The sequence below is a fragment of the Lingula anatina genome, chromosome 9, assembly GCF_051362555.1.
Source record: "Lingula anatina isolate TDL-2025a chromosome 9, LinAna3.0, whole genome shotgun sequence".
In the NCBI taxonomy this organism is placed as follows: Eukaryota; Metazoa; Brachiopoda; class Lingulata; order Lingulida; family Lingulidae; genus Lingula; species Lingula anatina.
Window position 1 is genome coordinate 9,252,087 of NC_141775.1, and position 25,400 is coordinate 9,277,486.

General features: G+C 38.2%; 2 protein-coding genes and 1 long non-coding RNA gene across 6 annotated transcripts in view; 1 reads left to right on the top strand and 2 right to left on the bottom strand.

Moving 5' to 3' along the window:
* LOC106176919 (condensin complex subunit 1) overlaps positions 1-10,214 on the bottom strand; it is a 23,851-nt gene extending 13,637 nt beyond the window's left edge. Inside the window, exons 1-21 of one of the 2 annotated variants that reach the window (XM_086996104.1) lie at positions 10,044-10,214; positions 9,247-9,382; positions 8,868-8,943; positions 8,407-8,465; positions 7,852-8,021; positions 7,160-7,308; positions 6,866-6,987; positions 6,349-6,472; positions 5,752-5,899; positions 5,332-5,454; positions 4,795-5,004; positions 4,371-4,455; positions 3,907-4,060; positions 3,597-3,716; positions 3,223-3,311; positions 2,684-2,811; positions 2,103-2,247; positions 1,697-1,805; positions 1,082-1,166; positions 685-821; positions 46-178 (exon numbers count right to left, since the gene is read on the bottom strand). In XM_086996104.1, the coding sequence (XP_086852230.1) occupies positions 46-178; positions 685-821; positions 1,082-1,166; positions 1,697-1,805; positions 2,103-2,247; positions 2,684-2,811; positions 3,223-3,311; positions 3,597-3,716; positions 3,907-4,060; positions 4,371-4,455; positions 4,795-5,004; positions 5,332-5,454; positions 5,752-5,899; positions 6,349-6,472; positions 6,866-6,987; positions 7,160-7,308; positions 7,852-8,021; positions 8,407-8,465; positions 8,868-8,943; positions 9,247-9,364 (2,484 nt within the window). In that variant the 5' untranslated portion in view covers positions 9,365-9,382; positions 10,044-10,214. Of the gene's footprint in view, positions 1-45; positions 179-684; positions 822-1,081; positions 1,167-1,696; positions 1,806-2,102; positions 2,248-2,683; positions 2,812-3,222; positions 3,312-3,596; positions 3,717-3,906; positions 4,061-4,370; positions 4,456-4,794; positions 5,005-5,331; positions 5,455-5,751; positions 5,900-6,276; positions 6,315-6,348; positions 6,473-6,865; positions 6,988-7,159; positions 7,309-7,851; positions 8,022-8,406; positions 8,466-8,867; positions 8,944-9,246; positions 9,383-10,043 lie in introns of those variants that run through there. The other variant, XM_086996105.1, reaches the window with a different exon arrangement.
* On the top strand, positions 10,130-22,707 carry LOC106169031 (uncharacterized). 3 transcript variants are annotated; one of them, XM_086996108.1, is made up of 14 exons: positions 10,130-10,179; positions 10,551-10,612; positions 10,906-11,261; positions 11,783-12,025; positions 12,537-12,620; positions 13,451-13,522; positions 13,775-14,021; positions 15,299-15,420; positions 15,653-15,839; positions 16,084-16,204; positions 16,736-17,781; positions 18,089-18,188; positions 18,726-19,949; positions 20,087-22,707. In XM_086996108.1, the coding sequence occupies exons 3-14, from the start codon at positions 10,927-10,929 to the stop codon at positions 20,389-20,391; spliced, it is 4,086 nt and encodes a 1,361-aa protein (XP_086852234.1). In that variant the 5' UTR covers positions 10,130-10,179; positions 10,551-10,612; positions 10,906-10,926; the 3' UTR covers positions 20,392-22,707. The 3 variants fall into 3 exon arrangements, with proteins under 3 accessions (XP_086852234.1, XP_086852233.1, XP_086852232.1); XM_086996107.1 differs by lacking the exon at positions 10,130-10,179 and having other exon boundaries at positions 10,305-10,612; positions 15,656-15,839; XM_086996106.1 differs by lacking the exon at positions 10,130-10,179 and having other exon boundaries at positions 10,308-10,612.
* Positions 22,541-25,400, bottom strand: part of LOC147759876 (uncharacterized) — a 7,925-nt gene continuing 5,065 nt past the window's right edge. Inside the window, exon 3 of the long non-coding RNA XR_015331194.1 lies at positions 22,541-25,270. This is a non-coding gene — a long non-coding RNA (uncharacterized LOC147759876). The remainder of the gene's footprint in view (positions 25,271-25,400) is intronic.

The window sequence follows — 25,400 nt, forward strand, 5'->3', positions numbered from 1 at the left end:
GAAATTAAAAAAAAAAAAAATGCCAGCCACCCCCAGTATACCCACCTTGTTGTGTGCTGCTATTTTCTGCAGTGCCAGACAGGTGTCCCTGACCAGCTGGAAGTCCTCCTCTGCCCTGGGTCCCAGCCCCTCCTTCAGCAGTACCTCCACATTACAGTGGATGATGTCCACCTGGGCCCTGGAGGTGTGGAAAATGTCACAAAAACAAATATCAGAAAACAAGTATTAGAAAATATGAGAAAATAGTACAAGCCACAGTTCTAAAAAGCTGCCAAACTGTCCGTATCATTGTAGATGGTAGATAAATTGAACTCTATTCTAAGGGAAAATAAATAAATTAATTAATAGTCAAATAAATAAATAATTAGATAAATAAAACAAACCAATAAATAACTAAGCGAATAAAAATTATTCTTAAAATTTTTACCAAGAAAAGGTTTTTATTTTCCTAAGGATAGTAAAAAAATATGCTACATGGCTGACTGTACCCTAACGGAAGCCATGCCCATCCATCATAAAAGACCATAATGGGGAGATGGCCTTCTCATGAGAACCAAACCCCAACAGGTGCCATGCACAGTGGCTGTATCTAACCACCCATTACAACACACTATAAAGGCTGGGGGAAGCGGAAGGGGAAGATTACTGCCAAATGAACCCCAAAAATCATAGGGGGGAACCTACCCAGCAGCCATCCCCAGCAGGACCAGAGCCAGCCTGCTCTCCTCGGCTGTGGTCCCCTGGATCTTCAGGGTGAACTTCTCCCACAACATCTGGATAACACCGTGGCCTAGGTCCTCCGACTTGACAAACTCCGCAATCTGAAATTGTGAAGTACTCCAGATATTATACACAAACACACACCTGCAGAACACGCTTGTATTGCACCATGCCCTGTGTCCACAGATTTTTAAATCTCTGAAGAACTGAAATATTGAGTAGTGACGCTAGGATTTCCTATAACAAATCTGAGATAAATTTTTTACTGGGACAACAGAATTACAAAAAACAAATTGAAGAGATAATACCCACAGAAGGAGCACATTTTAATCAAAAAGTTTTAATATTTAAGCTTCCCTACCAGCTCCTCTAGGGAGGTGAGATCTCCAACACTTGCTCCCTGACACAGAGCCACCAGGTTGTTAACAATGGCCAGGGACTTGGCTCTGAAATAAAAATAAAACACTCTGCATTTATACTGTGCCAATGAGCATGAGTATCACGTGGGCATGGGTAATAGCAGTGGTAAAAATTACCAGTAAAAATTTAAGCCAATCCTGTGAAATTTTGAAAAAAAAAAATTGTCCTGTAACTGGCCTCTGTTTCTGTTTTGGGGCAGTGGATTCTTAGACCATTTGGTGGTCTGATTTTAATAGAAATGCAGAAGTTCTTTTGTTAAAAGCTTGAAAAAAAAACTTATTCAGCCAATTTTTGATGGCCCCATTTCCTGATGAGGTTTCACTGTAAGCAGATAAAATGACGGTTAACAAATAACTTAGAAAAAAAAAAATACAATTCCACATGTTGATAATTCACCCAGACATGCTTTTGGGCTGTGAGAAAAAGTAGAAAAAAAATGGCTCAGTGACTAGACTCACCCTTTGTGACCAGGGGTCTGGGGACCATTTTAGGCAAAAAAAAAAAAAAAAAAAAAAAATTTTTTTAATTTTAATCAGGAAAAAAAATGTCTTGGTACCTCTGATTTCCGCCCTGAGGTCTGAGGTAGAGTCTCTTGTATGCATCCACAACTCCCTCCTTGACACCAGCCTCCTTAGACCAGACCAGGGCCAACATGCGGCGAATACCTGGAATATGAATTTAAAGTCATTATCCAGGGGCGGATTTAGGCCGTCTTCTGGGTCTTCCGGAAGACGGTCAGATTTTCAAGTTTACACTGACGGGTATTTAATTTTTTTCTGTCAGAAGATGGTCAAAAATGAGGATGGATCAACAAAGATAATTTGGAAGACTGTCAGAAAATAGCTCTGGATCTGCCCCTGTTATCATCATCATTATCATCATCTTTCCCCAGGATATGGGGTACAAGGAGTCAAAAATGTTACAGGTAATTTGGTAATAGATCTTCACCAAAGCTTTCTTACCCGTCATGGCATTACTGACTCCAAACTCAAACCCAGTGACAAAAAACTCAATAGCTTCCATGATGTCGGTGACATTTTTGGAGCCCAGCAGTTGACAGATGACAGGGGTGGCCGTCTGGATCTGTGACACAAATGTCATGGTGTCCTGGAAGAGGAAACAAGGTGTTGACATCTGTGCCAGCAAACAAATGGCAAGACTTAAACATGATTGTAAGAGGCATCTTGAATGACTTTTTGAAACCTAGATTTTCCAGTTTTTTTTGTTTTTTTTGACAAGATAATTTGTAGAGTAGACACTTAACACAATTTTTACTAATTTTTTTATTCATTTGCGTAAACTTACAATAGTGCTAAGATATAAGACCAGTAATATCTAAGAACAATATACAAATTCTAAAACTTTGGGGAGTTAAATCTTTGTCAGAATTTTTTTCTGAGAGCTAAGCGTCCTTCTTAAATTTGTCTAAGATAACCCTACCAGGATCTGTTTTGTTGACCCCACAGTGTCTTGTGTATTGATCTTGACCTACTATTAATTTGACCTTCAATAACTTCAATAACTGAAACTTTTGCTTACGTACCTTTAGATACTGTACCAAGACCTGTTGCTTGGAGACCTCGTTGACGATGGCCGTCTCTGGCGCTTCTTGCTGCTCCTGGGCAGCTTCTGTGACCCTGGCTAGAGCAGCAACTGTGCTTTCATCTTCGCCTGGAGGAAAAATAAAAAAGTGCTTTTTTGTTTTGTACAATCTCAGAAAGAATTTTGCATCAAAATCTGGACATACAATCACTTAAGAGACATAAATATCATCTTAAGATAAATATTTTTGTTTAAAAGACTGCTTATAAACATAAGTTGAAAACTGCAAAAACAGAAAAGAAAACAAAAACTTTAATGACAAGATCATATCCAAAATAGCAGTAAAACACATTCAGAGGATCAAAATTATAATAATTTGTCAACATATTTATCCACTTCAGTGGATGTAAAAACAAAACACACACCTATGAACAACATCTAAAAAGCTCTCGGTTAATGTAAATAAAATATGCTGTTTCTTTCTATCAAGCAGGACACAAAACATCCAAGATACATATAGTGACAAATCAGTACACTTACTAGTGAACACAGCTTGTAAACATTTCAATAATTTAGACTTCTGAACTTCTACTTCATCCTCTTCTTGTTCATCTTTCTCTTCATCTCTTCTGAAAAATAATAATTACATAGATTACAAGTAACCCGGAAGTTTTCAAATGTTACACACGCGCGTGCACACACAATAAAAAGAATCACATACATAACTACAACAGCTGTTTAGTCTGATACAAGGTTAAACATAATAAATAAATAAACAAACAAAACATATCATACTTTCTACACAGTTCAATAACAGTCCAAATCAAAATTATATCAGAAAGCTACGAAGATACAAAGAAAACATCTCGTTCGATTAATTGTCTTGTTTCAATTCAGCATCATGAAGATCTTACCCGTCTTCTTCTATAAGAAACAATTCATAAGTGGGCCAGGCTTCCAGGGCAACCTGCAGTAGACGAACAGCCTTTTCTTTTTCCTGGGCCTTTATATGACTGTGAATCCTTTCCACTACACTGCAAATTTTTGAAAAAAAAAATTCAATTTAAACAACCTTTTTATACCAGAAAAATCCTAGTACAGCAAAATATTCTCCTCCTTTTTAGCAAAATTGAAAAAAAAATTGAATGAAAAAATTCATTACAGATAAATAAAACATAAAACAAAGAATGCACATCAGCAAATCAACAAACTTCAAATAAAAACCTTTCAATTGTTTCGCTTTCTTCAATCAGCATTTCTTCTTCAATGTTCTCTTCTTCCTCATCTCCATCTTTGAGTTGTTCCAACACCTTAACAATGGCCGCCATCAACTCTGGCTCCATGTTCTTCCACCCGGCCAGAGGATCTTCCGTTTCTCCTGTCAACAAAATGTTAGAACACATTTTTTAAGTTTTTATTAAAATACATACTACTTCTACCTAACCAATGATTTTATACAGATATAAAGATTCAAACAGCAGGCTGTTCAATTTCTTAATTTGGAACTTGGGAACCAAATGAAATTTTTGGCTTAACTTTCCCAACAAGAAGAAAAAAATTCCAGAAAAAAATGGCTAAAGAGAATAAAAATAAACCTACTACCTTTCTTTGTTACTTAGCTTTAGCATACGAAACGAGAAATGAAAATAATTTCATGGAAAACATGAGTGAACATTCCATGTACTCACCAGACTCTTCCAGTGTCTCCGGCATCATTTCTTTCAGTTTGTCTCTTTCCTTCTCATAATTCTCCTTCAGATCTTCTACAGACAACTAGACAAAATAAAAAAAACAGGCATTTACAAAACAGTAATGACTAAATATATTTAAAAAGTAAATGAACAAATTCATATTTAAAAAATATAAAGAAGTCTTAGATTTCAATTCAAATAAACTTAAGCAGCAAAGAATTTGATCTAGAAAATATCTCAATTAAAGCAACCTTTGGCCTAAAACATTTGTAATTTCTTACATTTTCTGATACATAGGTACAATATCTTCATTTAAAGGGACAACCACTAATTCTTCCTGAGTCAAAAGAAACCAATTTTTTTTTTTTTTTTTTTTGGAAATTGGCAGACATAGCCCAGGCTTTACCCCCAATATACTAACCTTAGCAGCAAAGGGGTTACTCCTCAGTAAAGCAGTGATCAGCTGTACAGCATATTTACGCACTTGGCTGGACCGATCCTGAAGCCTCCCTATCACAAGGTCCACCAGGTGGTGCTGCCGAGGCAGAGGGAGGGCCTTCTCGTTCACGACAGTCAGCCAAACCTGAAGGACTTTGCTACGGACGAATGCATGGACGTCATGGATATGGTCCTGTTAAAACAATTTCAATTTTTTTTAAATTTTATAATTATAAAACAAGAAAATTGCATTTTCAAAACCTGACAAATTCAATCATTTGCAAATTACATACAACTAAGCACATTAAGACATAATTAACTTCAGACCAGTGCTTAAGCTTATTGTCTTTGTCTTAAAATTTGGCACTATTTTCGAAATCAAAATTAAGCTGCCAAAAAGTAGTTTTTTTGGGCAACCATCAAATTTGCACTGCTTCTATTTATAACCCCCCCCCCTCCACCCCCTAAGAATAAAAATAAAACAAAAAAATTTATTATATCAAACCAAATTCAAACTCACTTCCAACTTATCCAGAAACTGGTCCCTAGTGTTTTTCAAGTTGGCATCCAGGTCTTCTTTGCTGAGTACCTTCACTAGGATCTCCCCAAGTACTCCCAGCACCCCGTTACGCATAGAGTAGGACTGGAAGATAACACGCGAGATTTTGGTACAATGACAGAACATAACAGAATTTCTGGGGAAGCCCTAACACTTGCCAATTTAGTCAAATGCTAAAACCAACTTAAACTGGCAAAACAAAATAGGGTTGATTTGACTTGTTTTAGTCAAAAAGGCCTAAAAGGAAAATAAATTGATTACAAAACATACCAGGCAGCTGAAAACACATCTGAGAAAAACAACCTTGTGATATCCTTGCAATAAAAAATTACTTCCCCATCTGAGAACTACAAAAAAGTTGAGATGCCGCAGAAAACTCACCTCCCCATCCAACAGTGGTATAAGCACACTGATATTGGGCAGCATAACCTCCGGGATCCTCTCTGCTAGCTCCACCATGAAAGCTGCATAAGCCCGCGTTCCGGAGTTGTCCCGAGCCAGGTCCCGGGGGTCCATCTTGCCAAGCTCCCTGGGGTTAGATGAGTGAAAAAATTGAATGAAACAAAATCAATACCAAAGTTATTTGAACTAAAATAAACATATCAAAGCAACTATCAATTCATCACAAACCATCATCAAAACTGTTAATCAAAAGACTTATGATCCAATTTTAGAAAAATGAATGAGGATGTATGTCCCAAACATTGTGAAATAATATGGATGCATGTGTGTGTCTAAGCTTATGGATGTGCACAACTTTTACCTGTTAATTTCACCTTCCATCTCCCTTCAACCCCAATAATGTCAGATACCCCAATACACACCCACCCTTACCTCATAATCTCACCCACCACCCCCTTCAACCCCAGCTCTGTCACCCACACCCACCCTGCAGACCACCCTTACCTCATGATCTCACCCACCACCCCCTTCAACCCCATCTCCATCACCCACACCCACCGTGCAGACCAACCTTACCTCATGATCTCACCCACCACCCCCTTCAACCCCAGCTCCGTCACAAAGAGCTCCAGACCCTGGGCTAGGGGGCTGGACAGGTGCTCGAAGTGCTGTAACAGCTGAATGATCTTCAAGCTGGCCCCTGAAACAGAACCACAGACATATTACTACAATACAGGAGCCATTGAAATGCGATTGCACAAACAACAATGTAGCTTAAATCTTCATCACCTTGCCTTTTCAAAATTGTAAAAATATTTTGGCTACAAGATACTGTTTTTTTATGTGTTCTCTCTCTCTCTCTCTCTCTCTCTCTCTCTTTTTTTTTTTTTTTTTTTTTTGCAAACAACAGGAGCAAACGAGCGAGAGAGAGAGAGAGAGAGAGAGAGAGAGAAAGAGAGGGGGGGGGGAGGAATTTGGTTAATTCTCTCGATAATGGCCAAATACATTGATCAGAGGGTCAGAGGGGCCTAAGTGTACTCCCAACAACAACAAGTTCAAAATCCTAATCCATTCTTACACACAATCTACTCACCAAGACCATGATTATATTTCTTGACCATGGTCCCCAGGAGGTGGAAGATGGCGTCTTTGGTGACTCTGTTCTTGGTGACACTGGGGTTCTCCAGCAGCTTGTAGCAGCAGCAGGTGACCAGGCTGGAAGGGAAGTAGAGTCATCTTGAGAAATCACAGGGAACGAGACAGTAAAAGTCCAGGGCCCAGGGATCCTAATGCAGAGCACTAGTTACCCTATGAATAAACCCCCAATCCCTGTGAAATGAAGAGCCTCATTAGCCATTAGCATAATCAGATTTGATGAGTATCTTACTTCACAAACTCCTCCTCTGCCACAGGCGGGTCCCACAATCTGTTCAGGTTGAGCTGCAGCACCTGGAGCAGCGTCTGCACACTCTTCTCACGCTCCGCCTCCCAGTCCCAACCTGTCAGTACTTCCTTCTTCTTTGCCTTGCCACGCCCCTAGTGGGAGGAGTTAGCATACATTTGCATAGTTATTTCATTCAAGTATCAGATGATGCACAGTTGTGACCTTATGGTTCATATATTCAGAAGACATCTCTATTAGCTAGACCAAGTATATCGATCCATAAATGCTTATATAATAATAAAATTTGTTTAAAAAAAAAAATGAAAGATGTTTGAAACTTTTTTATTATGTTAATTCATAAGTTTTTGAACAAAATTTTGATTTGGGTGAATTGAAGTTGGCTAACATACACATTTGTATGTAATTATGTGCCCCCAACACATGCATGCACACTGGCATACATACACAACAAACTCAAATAAAAATGTAAGTGTGAGCCAAAACGTAAATGTATTAATATACTAGTAAGCACTTTCTCCAACTTCTCTTTCTCTATCTCTCTCTCTCTCTCTCTCTCTCACACACACACACACACACACACACACACACACACACACACACACACACACACACACACACACACACACACACACACACACACACACACACACACAGACACACACATGCACGCACACCTTTGTTGCAGCGTTCACGCTGGGTTTGGTTGCCTCAGCCTCAAAACTCTCCACAAACTGGCACAGCAGGTATGTGGTCATCTTCAGGATGTTCAAGTGGTCCAAGCGGTCATTACTGTCCAGTTCTCCATCCAGGATAGATGGAAGTTGACTGCCGTGTGCTGTCATCACTGGAGAAGATGAGGCAAAAAAATAATAATAGAAGTTACAAGTAGGTTTTCTATTCATCTTGGAATTGCAATAAAAATGGCATTTTTTGAGTGAATGGAAAATGACTGACAAAATTTTGCAACTGATTATTGTATCATTTTCAAATGTTAACCACTTATATCTGAAGATTTCTTTAATCCTTTTTTTGTTTTCATTTTAATTTTATTCCACTGATGTTCTAAGAAGATTATGAAACTTATTATGCAACATATCCATAAAATATAACTGGTAACCATTTTGCCATAAATAGTTAGACAAGAGCTCAACTTCAACAGAAAAAAGGTGCCATTCTTATGAGCATTGGATGGAGATGAAATGATACGTTAAAATAAACAAATCCCAAACCTTTCAGTAAAAGTTCCCACGTTTCTTCCCTTAGTCCAAACTCAATGTTATGCTGATGTCTGTCAATAAAAAATTTAAAATCTTTACAGTAATAAGGAAAAGGATTTTAAAAATGTCTCAGACATAGCATCATGTAAGATAATAAATTTGTGTCAAAATTTATTTTTCTCACAATATTACAAGTGCCAGTCCAAAATCACACAATATTACAAGTGCCAGTCCAAAATCACACAATATTTTATTACAAGTGCCAGTCCAAAATCACACAATATTACAAGTGCCAGTCCAAAATAAAATTTCCAATGTAAACAGCAGCTTATAAAACATCCAACACAATAGCAGATTTGCTGATTACAAGCACAACAAGCCTGTGCATCTTAATATTTCATATTCATTTTATATTTCATATTTTATATATATCACATATTAAAATGTTGAAAACAAATATTAAAGCAACTTACGTAAGAACACTGAAAAGTGAATCAAAGGCCTCTAACATGGCTCTTGGTCCCTTGGCTCTGAAAGCACTTCTACATTCTGAAAGAGAGCACATCCATCAAGACTTGAGTGACTGGAACGTCAAATTACAAAACACACTTGCCAAACATTAATATACCATAAAATTGGCTTTTCATGGCCTCTTTGTAATGCTGACTGAAGGAATGTTTAGTGGTAAGAATTGTGCGTGTGTGCCCGCATGCACATGTGTATGCATGTATTCATGTTTGGGCACGTGACAATGTGTGTGAACGCATGTGTGAGTGAGAGAGAGATACCACGGTAATGTTTGTAATTGTTTATTTCTGTAAAAAATTTTTTAAATCAGATAATTAAGATTACCCTGCAGCTTGCCCGGCAGCTGCCTGATACTGTAGACTTCATCCACCACATACTGGCTGGCACCTGTTCTGTTCAACAAGTCATCTTTACACAGTGGCAAGGTGAAATCAAAACTCATCTTGGATGAAGGCAGCTTCTGAAAAAATAAAAACCATATTCAGACAACTGATTATTATTTAATTATATATGTAGGCAGCAATGAGTATTCCAAACATAAAAAAAAATCTATTCTCCTTGCCATTTTGGCAATGGGGGTCTAAATGTCGGCTAGTGTTATATAAAATTAAAATGTTTTTAGTAGTCTAGTGCCTTTTTTTAGTATGTGAGCAACTGCCACGGGCAAGATACCTATGACTCTGACTGAAAAATTTCAGAAACTGTACCTTTAGTAATCAATTTGTTTGATTAAAGGGAAAGCAACCCTTGAATTCAGTGAACTTGCTGTAAAATGAGTTAAGACCCCCCCCCCCCCTCCCCCGCTCTTATTTGGTGAGACGCACCTGGCATTCTCCGAGGACTTTATGGAAAATTAAAAAGTGAATAACTGTTAAGTAGTGCTTAACCTAGGAATATTGGAGTCAAGTCTAGCCTAGAGAGAGAGTGAAACAGTCGTAACCAATCTATTGCCACTACCAAACCTCCCTAGGAAGGAACAAACACTAAAATTAGCAAACTGCAATAAGTCACTTCGCAATGATTTCCGATTAAAGACGATGATCGTGTCCAATGACATATATTTAGGAATATTTTTCAATTCTGAATATGGCATATAACATGGACAGTACAGCAGTATTTACCTTTCACAGGAGTAAATCCCTGTTTAAACCTTCCGAAATGGCCGCCTATTTTCGAATGGCCTATTTGATTTATTTTGACCAATCAAAATCGCGTTCTGACAGCGGCCCTTATTTTCTGCACGGTGTGCGTGATTCAGTAAGATCTTTTATTTTCATTTCGTTGTTATTAAAATATTTGATTTTGTGTAGCATATATGATTAGTAATATAGTATACTAGCCGATGTTTTGTATAAACCATATACCAACATTTGATGTTAAAAACCAACGTAATGACCGTATAATTTGCACAATATTTGTCTCTTCATTATCGACAAAGACAAATCACACGACGTATTTTCATTTAATGCTGAAAACTTCCTGCCCGCCATCTTGTTCAAAAGATGTGCGAGGGTATTTGAAAATCATGTGGGAAAACTCGCAAAATATTCGCCTTTTATTTATATCCACGTCTTTATTTCTTGGGGGATATATTTTAGGACTACATTACACTGTTGTTTTGTGTATAGTATGCCTAATCGGAGCTGTTGCAGTGAAGATCTGGAAAGTCCACCGCGGTTGTCTGCTCGAAGTAAGTATGCCTTTCATTGCTGTGGAAATGAAGCAGACCTTGTCAGTGTCAAATGTTACAGTACGGTTTCATCAAAATTACACTGCAAAATTAGTTGAATCAATTAAGTATTTTACCCTCAGAATTAGTGTAATGTTCATGTCACAGCATTATTGGGGCATTCATGTTATGTAGACCATGGAAGTTTATCCAGAGAAAATTTGAAAAATTGCCCTGTTGTCTGTCACTGTCAGCCAGGCTTTCTATTAAAATAATCTTTTGAATAATCACTCATTGACAATTTTTTCAATCAGGTTATACTGAAGCCAGCAGAAATGATGAATGGATTCAGCATCAACAAAATGCAACCGATGTCTCAGACGGAAGGATTTCACAAACTCAAACACTCTTCACCAAAATCAAACTCAAAAATGAACTCTTCCTACAAAGAAAACAGCCACTTTTACAATTCAGATTTATCCCTGAACAATGGGTCCATGGGTCTGCAGTCTCCAATTAGGAGTAGGACCAATACCCCGAATTCAAGTTTTTTATCCTCAAGTTTTCTGAATGCAGTTCCGAGTAGCGGAAGTTTTGTCAGAAGGAGACTGGGACCAGAGGCGGGAAACCCACTTCCTCGAGTGACACGGGTTCACCCTCATGTGGCAAGGTCAGGCAATAAATAAGAAGTTCCTATCTATTAATCTATCTATCCAGTCATCTAACTCTCTGTCTGTCTATCTATCTATTTTATTTTATTTTATTTTGTTTTGTTTTATTATTATTTTTTTAATGGCAAGACAGATACTGGATGAATGATATAAGTCTTTGGTCACTTATGTCATAATTTCACATGGCCTTCAAGGCTTGAGAAAATATCATTCATCTATTAAAAAATGTTGACATTTTCTGTAACATTTACAGTGTTTGTTTCTCTGTCAGGTATTCTGCTTTTTTTTCTTTTGTTTTCACAAGTGAACAGATAACACTGTTTTCTGCAGTTGTGAAGATGAATAACTTGAGAGAAATTATGTGGTCAAAAAAGTCAGATGTTTCTGAAAAGGGCTAACCATTACCTATGATGCATGTCTTTTGACCTTTTGGTCAATTTTCCACCTTTACACATAAGCCATTTGAAAAACCTATTTCACCTGATTCTTATAATATTACTTAAATTCAATTCCACTTCAGTCCTGCTAGTGTTGACAGACCCAGTGTGACCGCACCCTATTCAGGGAGATCTACATTATTCGAGTCTGTATGTTCGCCGGTGCCGGAGACAACACACCCGGGGCTAGGTGTACCCACAGTGCATCTGAAGCCGTATCAGAAGCCACTGTTAAACTTGAGCCGTGTAGCCGAGATGAATGAGAAGAGGTGCACTGTGAGGATAGCTAGCCCCAATCCCGGGGTTTCTCCATGGAGTCATTCTATGTAAGTTGCTGTGTGTGTGCGTGCGTGCGTACATGCGTGTGTGTGTGTGTTCATGTGCATGTGTGGCACAAGGATAACTTTGCATTTATATGAAGAGCACAGGGATGGAATGATTACTTGATTTAGCCATTGACAGAGAGAGAGGTGGGGGGGTTGGAAAGTGAGAGGGAGGGAGAAGGAGGGAGAATGGGGGGAGAAGACAGAGAAAGCCAAGTAGGATGGAAATTGTCTGCCCATGAGAGCAGTGTGCATGTTGGAGTTCAGTGTTGTATGTCTCGATATGCACATAGCTAGTACATGTATATGTCTTCATGCATTTGTCCTTGTCTTTCATTTTTGTAGTGTTTTTTGGTTTGGCAGAGTAAAAGTCATGTTTTCTTCTACTTAAATTAGGAACATTGACATAATAGTAGTTGTTTTTGTTCTGTATGCAAAAAAAAGGAAATAATAAATATGAAGTAAGAAAACAAATTGAAGTATTTTTATAACCCCATGATGATGTCCTTTCCAGACTCCAGAGTCCTGACGGCAGTAAGAAGCCTAACCCATGTGATGCCCAGACTATCATAGCTGCACTCAAAGAATCTCAGAAAAGGTTAGATGGCTGCCATGCACACTTACTAATGGTAGATTTAAATGGGGTGTGGGGCCGGGGGGGAGGGGGGGGGGCAAGAATGAAAAGAAATTGTCTTCCTTTGGGCAAATATAATATAGTTGGCACGATTTTATGCATATGGATGGAAAATTTGCCAAATTCTGTCTTGTTGTGCACATTGGGAGGGGGGGGGGTACCCCCTTGAAGCTAAGGGAGGCCCAGGCTGTGCCCAACCCTTAAATGAGTTATAATGATTAATTGACCTGTGTTCTTCAGCAAAGAATTCATTCGCTATTTTGTGCACTTGCAATGAATGTTATATTAGTTTCTGTAGAGGGCTGAAGATGACTTACTTGCATTCTTTTCACTTACTATTTTGGTATCTGTTGTTTGGAGAAACTATTGTTGTAACGCATGTTTTGTTTTATTACTGGGTTCACTGTACTAAGATAACTTTTCTTTTTTCCCAAATGTGGAATGATTTTTTAGGCAGATTGGGATGTGGAACTAAAGAAAGGATATATATGTTTAAAAAAAAAGATTGAAATATGAAAAAAAAGTGAAATATTTTGTTTTCTTTGGTCAAATTGCAATACAAAGCATATGCATCAAATTTAGTATATTATAATCTTGTCTGCTGTTTGCTCATGAATGAGCTTCAAATAAAGAGAAAATATATACGGTTTAATTAAGAAGATATGCTTAGATTATAATGATAAAAATTAGTGGTATACATCTAAATGTCCTGTTTCTTACCCTTTTTGACTGACATTAATCAGTTGTCACATTTTGTCGATATTAAGTATTTTGTAAAAATTTGCTCAATTCAGAAAAAGAAAAATTGCCACTGAGGAAGAACTGAACACCACTATTTCAACACCAGAGAAAGCCAGTAAAAAGAGGTAAATGCCATGATATTACCAAAGCAGTAGATATAGCCCAACCTGGAGTTAGATGTCCAGCCATTTTCAACATTAGTTTATATACCTTTTATGAGAATAGACTCCATTAAACATTTTAATTAAAAACTTAATTTCTAGGTATGACTTACGGAATTCTATTTATATTGAGAAAACCATCTTGGTTTACATTTTACAGTGCAGAAAAACAAAATTGATTTTGAATTTTTTAAAAATTCTATTTTTAAAATATAGGAAACAGATGAAAATGACAGAGAAAAGTCCAGAGACCCACATGCCAGCTTTTCCAAATGGAGAACTGGGCATGAACTTTTCCCCCAAAAGGATATCCTCCTTAAAAAGACCTGCACTGTCGTCTGCTGGACAGGATAATCGGGAGTATCATATAAAACACAGCTCGGCAAAAAGAGCCAAAAGCAACAAGAACAATCCCATTCTCAGTTCATTGAGCTCATCTAAAAGATGGATTCAGAAGCAGAAGGTAAGAATTATCTGGGATATTTAACAGCGTAGTGGACAACCATTTTTATCTTCATTTTCACAAGTCTGCACACTGTACACTCTTGGTGTGGAGAGGTTAATGCCCTCTGTACAATAGAGTCTTTTCCACGGTCACGTGTCTTCCGCTAAATTATCCGTGGGAACGCGAGATTTTGCGGGATTTGAAGTTTCAGGGGGAAAGTGTGGAGTGTACACGACGGACGCCATATCGAGGAGTGCTCATTTCAATCTGAATTTTCAAAGTTTCGTAACATGTTATCACTTGATTTTTTTCGAAAACACATTCATGGGAGCAGTTGGAATAGAAATTAAGCAGAAGTACCTGATGACTTTTCAATGAAAGAACTAAAAACTTACCTCATCGACAGCAAAGATAGGACATTCGGTACTTTTGAAGTATACCCCCCCCACCCTGTAACTTCCTGAAACCTTCATTTTTCAAACATTTTTTACAGTGTCTTTTGCACCTATGTCAAAGCTGTTGAAATAAAATGTTTTTGTAATTACCTGTGGTCTTTTTATTAGTTTTAATCACGTTTAATCCACCCCATTGAAATACAATGTGAGAATTTACAATGTAACCGCAGTCAATAACTTGCTGCGTTTTTGTTGGCTAACTCTACCTTATTTTATGTGAACATAGGATTGATACATTGTATACTTGGATTTCCTCTGTGAAATTATTATGAGCTACTTGTTCACATAAAATTACCTTAGAGTTAGCCAACGAAAATGCGGCAAGTTATTGACTGCGGGTGTAAATTGAAGATTCTAACTTTGTATTTCAATGGGCTGGATTAAACGTGATTAACACTAATAAAAAGTCCACAGGTAATTACAAAAGCATTTTATTTCAACAGCTTTGACATAGATAAACAATAAAATGTAAAAAACTGTTTGAAAAGTGAAAGTTACAGAAAGTTACAGGGTGGGGGGTATACTACAAAAGTACCGAAGGCCCCTTCTACTCAGTGCCTTCTACTCTTTCCCCCTGAGAAACAGTCCCGCACAAAATGGCGCGAACTGCGCATGCTCACGATTTCGTGGAAAAGACTCTATTGGGTAAATATTAAATATGGTGATCTAAAGTGCTGTCAAATTCTTCATCAAAGGTCATCATTTTTACCTTGGATCACTCATTAATGTCCTTTATGGAAAATTGTAGTAGGGTTCAGTGCCTATTTTGTGCTCTTTTGGTGGATCGTTGTAATGACAGCATTAGTGACTTTTTTTTGTGAGTTTTTATCTGTGTTTCAGCTCAAAGAAAAGAAGAGGAAATCTATATCCAGTCACAGCAGGGCCAGCACTCCGGCCAGCTTGGACAGAAGTTCTAAAGACTCGGACAGTGCAATAGGAGATAGCAATAGGAGTAGCCCAAGGTAGGACCCTCCACCCCCTGCCTCCCTCCCTCCCTCTCCTCTCTCTCTCTCTCTCTCTCTCTCTCTCTCTCTCTCTCTCTCTCTCTCTCTCTCTCTCTCTCTCTCTCTCTCTCTCTCTCTCTCTCTCTCTCTCTAACACACACACACATCTTTCATCCATTGCTGATAGTAACATTGGAAGACTACGACTGGTAAACCTTCATCAGCAAGAAGTTTTCTTATAATTTTCTAGTAGAGAAGAAGCAACAGCAAATAAAAATGATGAAGCCCCTGCCTCAAAGGAGAGCCAATCAGAACATGACGAGGTCTCCAACACTATGTCTACTCCAAAGAGAAATTTATTTCCGCAGAAAACGATAGGTTCAGCAAAACGAAGAATGGGGCAGATACATATCGCACCAGATATGCTGAATAAACAGGTAGAGTGATAGCAACTAATTCCAAACATCAGGCTTATGACAGTATTGAATTTCTCACAATATTGAAACTATATTAATTATATTAAAGGTTTTCTCCAGGAAATTTCTTGGGGGAAAAGGAACATTTTCTCCTTGTGATGAATCATTGCTTTATCTGTCCCGACATATGTAGTTGATAGTTGATTTTTTTCCTTTTTCTTATTATTTTTCTGTTATTATATTTTGATTATTTTTTTCTTTTCAGAAACAGGTAGAACCATACTTTATACCCTCTCCAGAAGATTATGAAAAAGATCGTGAGATGGCAGAGAAGAGATTGGATCATATGTTAGCCATGGTGGACAAAGGGTTGCAGGAGAAGAAAGGTATAAACTTGTGAAGTAAATTGTCTAAAATTTAATTTTGGTGTGAGAAAAAGTGTTTTTATGATTTGTTTAAAAACTTTTTTTGAATTAAATCATAAAGGAATTATTATTTGGTTTGGAGAGAGGCTCATAAAAGCATACACCGTGCATTAGTTGACAAAAAAAAAATTATTACAAACTCCCAAGTGCTTTAATTCTTATTTTTAACATCATGAGTGAGCACTCTTTATAAACCTGATGCAAGTGTCTCAAAAACTACATACATGAACTCAAAAATGGTTTTATGGATTGTAATACTGATAACAGTTTTATAAATTGTAAACTTTGCTTATAAAGACAAAAGTGTTGAAATGTCCAGAAAAAATGTTTTTTTTTTTATAAGTCTAGCATTCAGTGTTTGTCTTTGATGAAATAAGATAGCAACATTTTTTGACAAGCTAGCTTATAGAGCTCAATTGTTTACTGTTGCATGATTTTTATTGTAATTCATGTATTGTGAATTATTTCTGTTGACGTTTAATTATGTTACAGATAAACAGAAGTTACAACAGGCAAGTGAAACATCTTTGGCCAGTCAAAGCAGCACTCTGTCCACTGTGACCACATCGATATCGGTCAGTAACATTTCCCTGCCCACAACAGCAGCAACAACAACTGTAAGTGGTGGATTTTCTTTAAATCTGCCATCTTCAAGTTCCAACGCTTCATCGTCATCAACAACGGGTACGACAACTGTATCAACAACAGCAGGAACAACAACTACTTCTGCCACAGGTTTTAGTTTGACATTGCCTACTCCTGTCAGTCAGAGCACAGGTTTGAGCAGCTTGCCCACGACAAGTCAATCCAAGACTTCAGGGTCAGAGACTGTTGCCCATGCAACTGCAGTAGCACCTGGTGGCTTGCAGTTTGGTGCAGCCGCATCAGATAAGGCAAACAAAAATGTAGGTGGAGACACTAAACAGGAAAATACCAGTTCTCAGTCATCTGCTCAGACTCAGTCACAGTTTTCATTTAAGCCAGCATTCCCTGTTGTGTCGGCCACTCCCACAGTAACATCATCACAGTCCTCCTCCATAGGTGGCAGCACAAACTCCACTCCAAGTACAACTCCAGCAGGTGGGATTAATTTTGGAACGTTGGGGGCATCCCAGGCTTCCACAACACCTAGTTTTACACCAGTTTTTGGTCAGAGTACAAGCAGCCAAAGTAGTGCTGCTGGCTTAGCTGGTGGCTTATCTTCTGCAGCCACATCAACAGCGCCACCTACAGGAGGTTTCTCCTTTGGCAAGGACCCAGCCACAACATCTACTTCAGCCATGGGAACGGGAGTGTCAACAGGAGCTGCCCCGGGTGCGAGTGGGTTTAGTTTCGGTATGACAAACACCACCTCTACAACGTCAGGAACTGGCACCACCACCACTCAGCCGAAAAGTGGGTTCAGTTTTGGTGGTGTTGGCGGTGGCACCCAGCAGACAACTACGCCTGCAGCACCACCTCCGGCCTATGGTGCCATGTTTGGGCAGGGGGTTGGTGCTACGTCACCAGCTAATACCACGGCGCCTGTATTTGGCCAGGTGGGTATTGAAAAGGGTTGTGGGTCATTATGATCATCATCATAGACTTTACAAATCTATCAGCCCCAATTAAAATTAATTCATCTGAATGTGATATCTACAGATAGAGTGTTATTACTAATAATCTGTTAAAAAATGAGATTTAAAAAATATAATTTCCAATAATGAAATCAGAATATTATCATTGAAAAACCACTGCTTTACTTGAAGTAAGTTAAATCCACTGCTCGTAATTTGTTGCCTGGATAACAGCAGAATGAAAAAGAAATTATCCATTTAATAATGTATTTGTATATTTTTTTCACAGACTAATACTGTGACAACAGTTGGTACTACAAAGGCTACCTTTGGCTTTAGTTCCACCACCACACAGCCATCTCCAGCACCTGGTACAGGGTTCTCTTTTGGTGAGTTATTTTTTGAGACTGGAGGCTCAGCAAAGAAATAAAGTGTTAATTTTGTTTGCCTTATTCCCCCAGTTGGAGTTGCAGTCAAATAAAGAATTGAAAAATTCAACCCCACACTGGACACACTGGCACAGATTGTAGCTGCGACAACAGTGACAATTAGTTTGTTTTCTTAGTGAAGCTTGTTATATATAGATAAAATGTCTGAGATCATGAGTCTTACTCTAACATGAGGTTCTTTATATGAAGGAAGAGGTTTCTTTTGTGTCGACTTCAGTTCATAGATTTTGAAGGGTAATCATTTATCAGTAATCTGAAAGAAGCTTTTACACCATTTAACTTTAATTATACAGAATTCACACATTTTAAAAATTCACAAAGAATGTTTGTATAATATACCTTCAAGTAATCATTTTCATGTATTACAAACAGCATGGTATGTTAGAACATTTGGTTTTATCAGAATTAGGCAGTTGCAGTGATAGACATTTAGTCTCTATGTGATGAGTGTGTTTATGTTCAACTTCCTCACTTCAGGTGGGTTGGGAGCTACTGCAAGCACCACAGCAAGCACCACCACCACTTCAGGCACCACTGGATTTACCTTTGGCACCACTTCTACTGGTGCAGGAGGAACCACTGGCACGACATTTGGTGGCTTTGGCACTACTTCCACCAGCGCTGGAACCATTGGCGCCACTTTTGGTGGTGCTCCAACTACAGCATCATCGGCACAACTGGGGTTTGGCTCGACAGGGGTCACGCAGAGCAGTGTCTTCTCCTTTGGTGGATCTAGCAACACTACTGCTGCCCCAAGTGGTGGCACAGGATTTGGAAATACGAACACAACCCAAGCTAATGGCGTCTTTAATTTTGCTGCCTCTGTTGGTACTGCAGCATCACAAGCTAAAGGCACAACAGGGCCCCTTTTTAACCCTGGTGGTGCCACTACACAAACTACAACAGCCAGTAGTGGATTTAATTTCTCTACAGGGATCACTCAGTCCTCAGCAGGTTTTAATTTTGGTGCCGCCGCTGCCTCCCAAACGGGCACTGGGTCTGTCTTTGGTCAGACAGCTGCCCAAGTAACGGGAGGTGTTGGAGCCAAGCCGTCTGGTTTGTTCACATTTGGCAGTGGTAGTAACAGTACTTCTAACAGTAATAACAGTACTCAGCAGCAACAACAGCAGCAACAATCTCAATCCAGTGGATTGTTCATGTTTGGTGCCACAGTTGGTGCGAAAAGTGACACCCAGACAGCTGGTACTGGGCTGTTCAGTTTTGGTGGTAATTCTGTAGGGCAAAGTGCAGGAACGGCCTTCGGAACACAGGGCTCTAGTACTGGAACAGCCTTCGGAACACAGGGTGCTAGTACTGGAACAGCCTTTGGAACACAGGGCACTAGTACTGGAACAGCCTTCGGAACACAGGGTGCTAGTACTGGAACAGCCTTTGGAACACAGGGCACTAGTACTGGAACAGCCTTCGGAACACAGGGCTCTAGTACTGGAACAGCCTTCGGAACACAGGGCGCTAGTACTGGAACAGCCTTTGGAACACAGGGCACTAGTTCTGGAACTGGCTTTGGAGCGCAAGGGACAGGGTTTTCATTTGGAGCAACTGCGACTCCTAATGCATTTGGGAATCCTCAGAAACAAACCCAAAGTGCATTTGGTGGAGCTTTGCCGTCCCAGAATGCTTTTGGAACAAGTGGGCCTTCCCAGAATGCTTTTGGTGCTAATCAAGGTCAAGCAGCCAATGGTAAGTTAAAAATGTGGGTTTTTGCATTTATAAATGAACATATAATATTTAATATTTCAGTTAAATTTATATACTTTATGAATCATATTAATTTCATATTTTAGCTCTTAATAGATTTTTTATTAATTTATTCCTAGGAACCCAGCAAGTGTCTTTTAACTTCGGTCAGTCCTCTGGGCAAACACCAGCGTTTGGTCAGTCAGGGAAAACTGGACCTCCGACCTTTGGTCAGTCCACGCCCGCCCCGCCCTTTGGCACTCCTGGCGGTCAGGGTGCCACGCCTACCTTTGGTCAGTCAACGCCAGCAGCTCCAACGTTCGGAAGCCCTGCTGCACCTGGATTTGCCCCTGGCACCCCTACAAACTTTAACTTTGCTGCAGGCACATCAGCGCCGCGACCACGTGTTGCTGCACGTGGAAGGAGAACAGTTAGGAAGCGCTAACTGTGTTAGGTTTTATTAAATGTATGTACGCACTCCAGTCCAGCTAACGTAACTGCTAACTCTTTGTGGCTGCTCCAGTGCAGCTAACAAAACTTGACCATCAAAGAAATTTAGCCACAGACAAGTAGACAGCTAACTGTTTGTGGCTGCTCCAGTGCAGCTTTCTTACTTTACCCTCCATGAATTTCAGCTGCAAGCAAGTCCACAGCTTAATCAAGTGTCATCAGAAGTGCCGATAGATTCGGAAACATTTGCTGAGGAAAAAAATCAAGTGTAATTGTGATTATATCTGTATGGAGGCACTACATCTTTTCCCAGCACTTCCTTCAGTGATAATTCTCTGCAAGTACTGCTGTGTTGCTTAAATGTGCTACATATTTTAACAATATTTATATATATGTATATTGTACAAAGATATGTAATCAAATATATGATATACGATATAGGTCATCAGAAGGGGATTCACTCGGTCAGCTAAGCTGCCATGGTTTTCCACGTTTCCAGTTTTGCCATAGGTTGCAGAACGTGGATTCTGTGAAATTCAAAGAATTAAGATTACTGGAATACCAATTAGTTTACTTATTAGTAATGAAATATGAAAAAAAATATTGTTCTTGGAAATCGAAATTGTGTAATTTTCCAGACAGTGTTCTTCATCTTCTGATATGTATGTTGATTTCTAGAAACTCTTGTAATATTAACTATTCTTGTTTGTTACATCATTTTTTTCAGGATATAAAAAAGATGATGGGCATTTGGTGTTTGTTTTAGTAGGACAGTAATGTTGAGTAAACTTGATAATGTTCATGTTGTCACTATAGAACTTTTTTTTTCTCTTCATTAATCTACTCTCAGTTACTAGCTCCTGTTAATCTTCAATTTCACAATTTTGATTTGGAATCTATTTTTTATTAGAATTGCAGTTATGTAGATGTGAACTTACTTTTTGCAAAGGAAAAAAAAAGAAGACCACAATTACACAAAGAAAATAAATAATTTATTTTTCTACCATTTTGCACTAAGAATTCTGAATTCTGAGAGAGAAAGTTAGTTCAGTTAGCAAATGTTTTGCTTAAGTTGTTTTATATGATGTCATATATTTAGTTCAAATGTCAAGGGCATAAAAGGTCAAATATAACTGTCAAGTAATTAAATTTGTATTACCTTTCCTGAATGTGAGAAACTTGTATCTTTGTCTTGCAAAAAGAATATGTGAACCATTGGGGGAATTCAAAATGTTTGCTTTGAACATGAAATGATAATTTTGGCATGTGTGACACATTAGATGAAAAAGGGAATGCTTCAGTGAATTTAATAATTTATATTTCGTGCAAAAAGGTATACTTGTTGAATTTCAGATTCTATGTATCTTTTGTAAAAGTGGAGTGGATATTTGAGTGAGACCGACTCTGTTACAGTGAATGTGTTAAATACTGTAGCATAGTTAATATGTGAACACATGATAATGTTTTAGCATTATTAGTTGTATATTAATGTATTAAGTTGGGATTGTATTGCTACCATCTTTGATAAAGCTAGGGCACTGAAGTTCTTCCTTTTTGGTGCTATCTTTGATAAAGTTATGGCACTTTTTGGCAAAGTTCTTCCTTTTTGATGCTATCTTTGATGAAGATAGGACATTTTCGGACAATTTTTTTTCTTCCGTCAAGCCTGTTATATAGGTAAAAGCAGAAGTTGAAAATAAATTGTAACTCTTTAAAAATTAATTTTACATTCTTTTCAGACAGAACTGGCATCATTTGCAATTGGAGAATCCTTTTTGTGCTGAAAATGGTTTTATATCAATGATTTCAAAGATTCATTACCAATGAAATGGCTGTACCACATGTAAAAATGTGTGAATAGGTAGTTTTTCTTTTATTAATGGCTGGACACTTTTCTTAGCTTATTGACAAAGTTTAAGCATAAGGCCAAAGTAATTAAAGAGTCACCTGTTGTTTGATATAATAAGTATGATTTATATGGTGAAACTGTCGAGATGTATGTCGTGTAGTAACTTTTGAAAAGGGGCAATTCTTGCTAGGGTCATGGGAGATGGTTTTGTTCTCTGTTACAATCAATATTTTAAGAATGATTCCTATTTTAAAAAACCCTGCTCAGCTTATGATACAGAGCAAGATGGAGCTACTTTAATTTTTTTGTGACTGAGAAAAAAGGCGATATTCTTCATGAGAGGCTAGAATTTCTCCTTGAGTGTAAGATGAATTATATTATTTTAAATGCCTGTGTGAATGTAGGTAATGGAAAAGATGGAATATCATATCATGTGTTGGCAATAAATTTGTTAACTTTTTTTATACTGTGTTTTCCTTCTGGATATAGATGGTTTTTACGTTAATAAAAGCCTCAGTATTCGTATTATTAGTACCACCAGCATGTATGCTGGCAGTGCTCATGGTTTAAGTCCCGGCCCGTCTCATACAGCTCCGCACTCTGGTGCCGGATACAAGTCACCGTTACCACTTCTCCTAGTTCACAAGGACCTGTGTCCCCATGTCTCGGTTTTAGGTGACATATAATCTCAACTTGCACCCCATGTTTTTTTTTTCCTCAGTTGGTGCGTTGGCCTTGGCGTGATGCTCGTTGAAACACATCCTTGTCAAAATTTGCAAAATGGAATGCTAAATGTCTCCCAAACTGAAGGAATTATGTGGAAAATTACTGTAGAAGTCTGACTGAGAGTCCTGTGGTGATTCCAAATGGATTTGACCTTTGACCGTTATTGCAAGGTCAAACAGGCCAAAATTTTCTAAAAATGAGAATTTTCTGCAAAAAAAAAAAAAAAAAATTGTCCCAATTTTCAGAACCTACACAGACCGATGATATTATACTAATGTGAGGGGTTACAATTAGGGACTCCTTTCATCTTCAGGAGTTTGGGATCAATCGGTGCATTTTCACAGGAGAAGCAGCCATAAGCCATCAGAATTAATGTTAACTGTAACGTTAAAACATTTACCCCAGTTACAAATAAGCTAACAGCAAGCTAAGCCCATGAGCTAGTTAACCTGAATTATTTACTTCAGCTTCGAAAAAAGGTGATGTATTCTTGGTACATAATGAGGAATTAAGGGACAGCTGGATATGGGTGACATTCTTGGTACATAATGAATTGGTGGACGGCTGGATATGGGTGACATTCTTGGTACATAATGAATTGGTGGACGGCTGGATATGGGTGACATTCTTGGTACATAATGAATTGGTGGACGGCTGGATATGGGTGACATTCTTGGTACATAATGAATTGGTGGACGGCTGGATATGGGTGACATTCTTGGTACATAATGAATTGGTGGACGGCTGGATATGGGTGACATTCTTGGTACATAATGAATTGGTGGACGGCTGGATATGGGTGACATTCTTGGTACATAATGAATTGGTGGACGGCTGGATATAGGTGACATTCTTGGTACATAATGAATTGGTGGACGGCTGGATATGGGTGACATTCTTGGTACATAATGAATTGGTGGACGGCTGGATATAGGTGACATTCTTGGTACATAATGAATTGGTGGACGGCTGGATATGGGTGACATTCTTGGTACATAATGAATTGGTGGACGGCTGGATATGGGTGACATTCTTGGTACATAATGAATTGGTGGACGGCTGGATATAGGTGGCATCTCTTACAACTAAAGAGAGTGGCATTGTGTACTAGGAGCTGGTCATAGATCTGGTAAGAATCTTTTGCATTTTTAATATAGATTTAGTAAGTATCTTCATGTTTACAAATTTAAGATTTTCTGTGTTTAATTATACATAATAGGCCTTCTTTGCGCCTGCACGCTAAACTGAAGCTAAGCAGTAATGGCCTTTATAACAGATGCAATTGAACTTAGTAGTGTCCATTTGACCTTACATTTAACCTTCATTTGGAGAATTTATCCAGATTGCACATCAAATGAAGAAATCAGAAATTCAAGCAAAAAGAAAATGTTGCTGTTATTGAATAGAAAGACCAGACTATGGTTGGAACATTTAACTATAATTTTTTCAGCTTGTAAACATGGGAACAGGAGGAACATTAATGGGTTTATAGCAAGGATGTCATTTATACAGTTATGAAAACTGGTCTGTACATCAGGCATCTTAGACTGGGTTCCCATACTTAGATTGATCCATCTGGATTGACCTAACTCCCTGGGGGTTCACACTAAATTGCTATCAGCTCAAAAGATAATTGCCCCCTAGCAGCTTTACTAGGTGTGACATACATTTAAGCCAGCCAAGTTGACAGCATTTTAGTGAGACCCCCCAGGGAGATAGATCGATCCAAATATCTGTGGGAATGGTTCCTTAAACTCTTATTGCTTTTCTGGTTTTTCTCTGAATCGCTCATTTTACTGTTGTATGCTAAAACTTCAACTTGTCAAATGTTTCTTGTTGAAGGAAGCACAATGTTTTTCTTTTGATATTAAGAAAGGCAGTCATGATCTTGTGGAAAATAATCTTTGGTTTCATCCAGGTATTGCAAAACAAGAGGTTTCCCAGAAAAAGAAAAGACATCAAAATTCCAGTAATTTTCATAATTAAAATAATATATTTATGTTTAGTAATATATTTTGATCAAATGAGTCTGATAAATTGTTTTGATGTCAACTGTTTTACATCTGGTTCTGGTAGTTTTCTGGTCAGACCAAGTGAAATGGCACCTGGAGACTTCACACTCTATTTTTATGTTGAAATCAAATTCAGAAGTTAAAAATATCTAGAAAAAGAAGGGAGCCAATTTGCCTTAGGAGGAGGATATTTTGAAAGGTATGCTTCTAATATGTTTTCTGGTGTGTCGATGAAAGTCCAAATACCACTGTGACAAGAGTTTCAAAAAGTACTTTGTCTCCTCAGTCTGAAAAAAAACCAAAAAAAACAGTGCTTATACATTCCAACAAGAAATATAAATGCCGATTTTTTGTTTTTGAAGGTTATTTGTTGTTTTAAATCAGCGCAAAGATAGATGCATTATTGAAGATGCACGA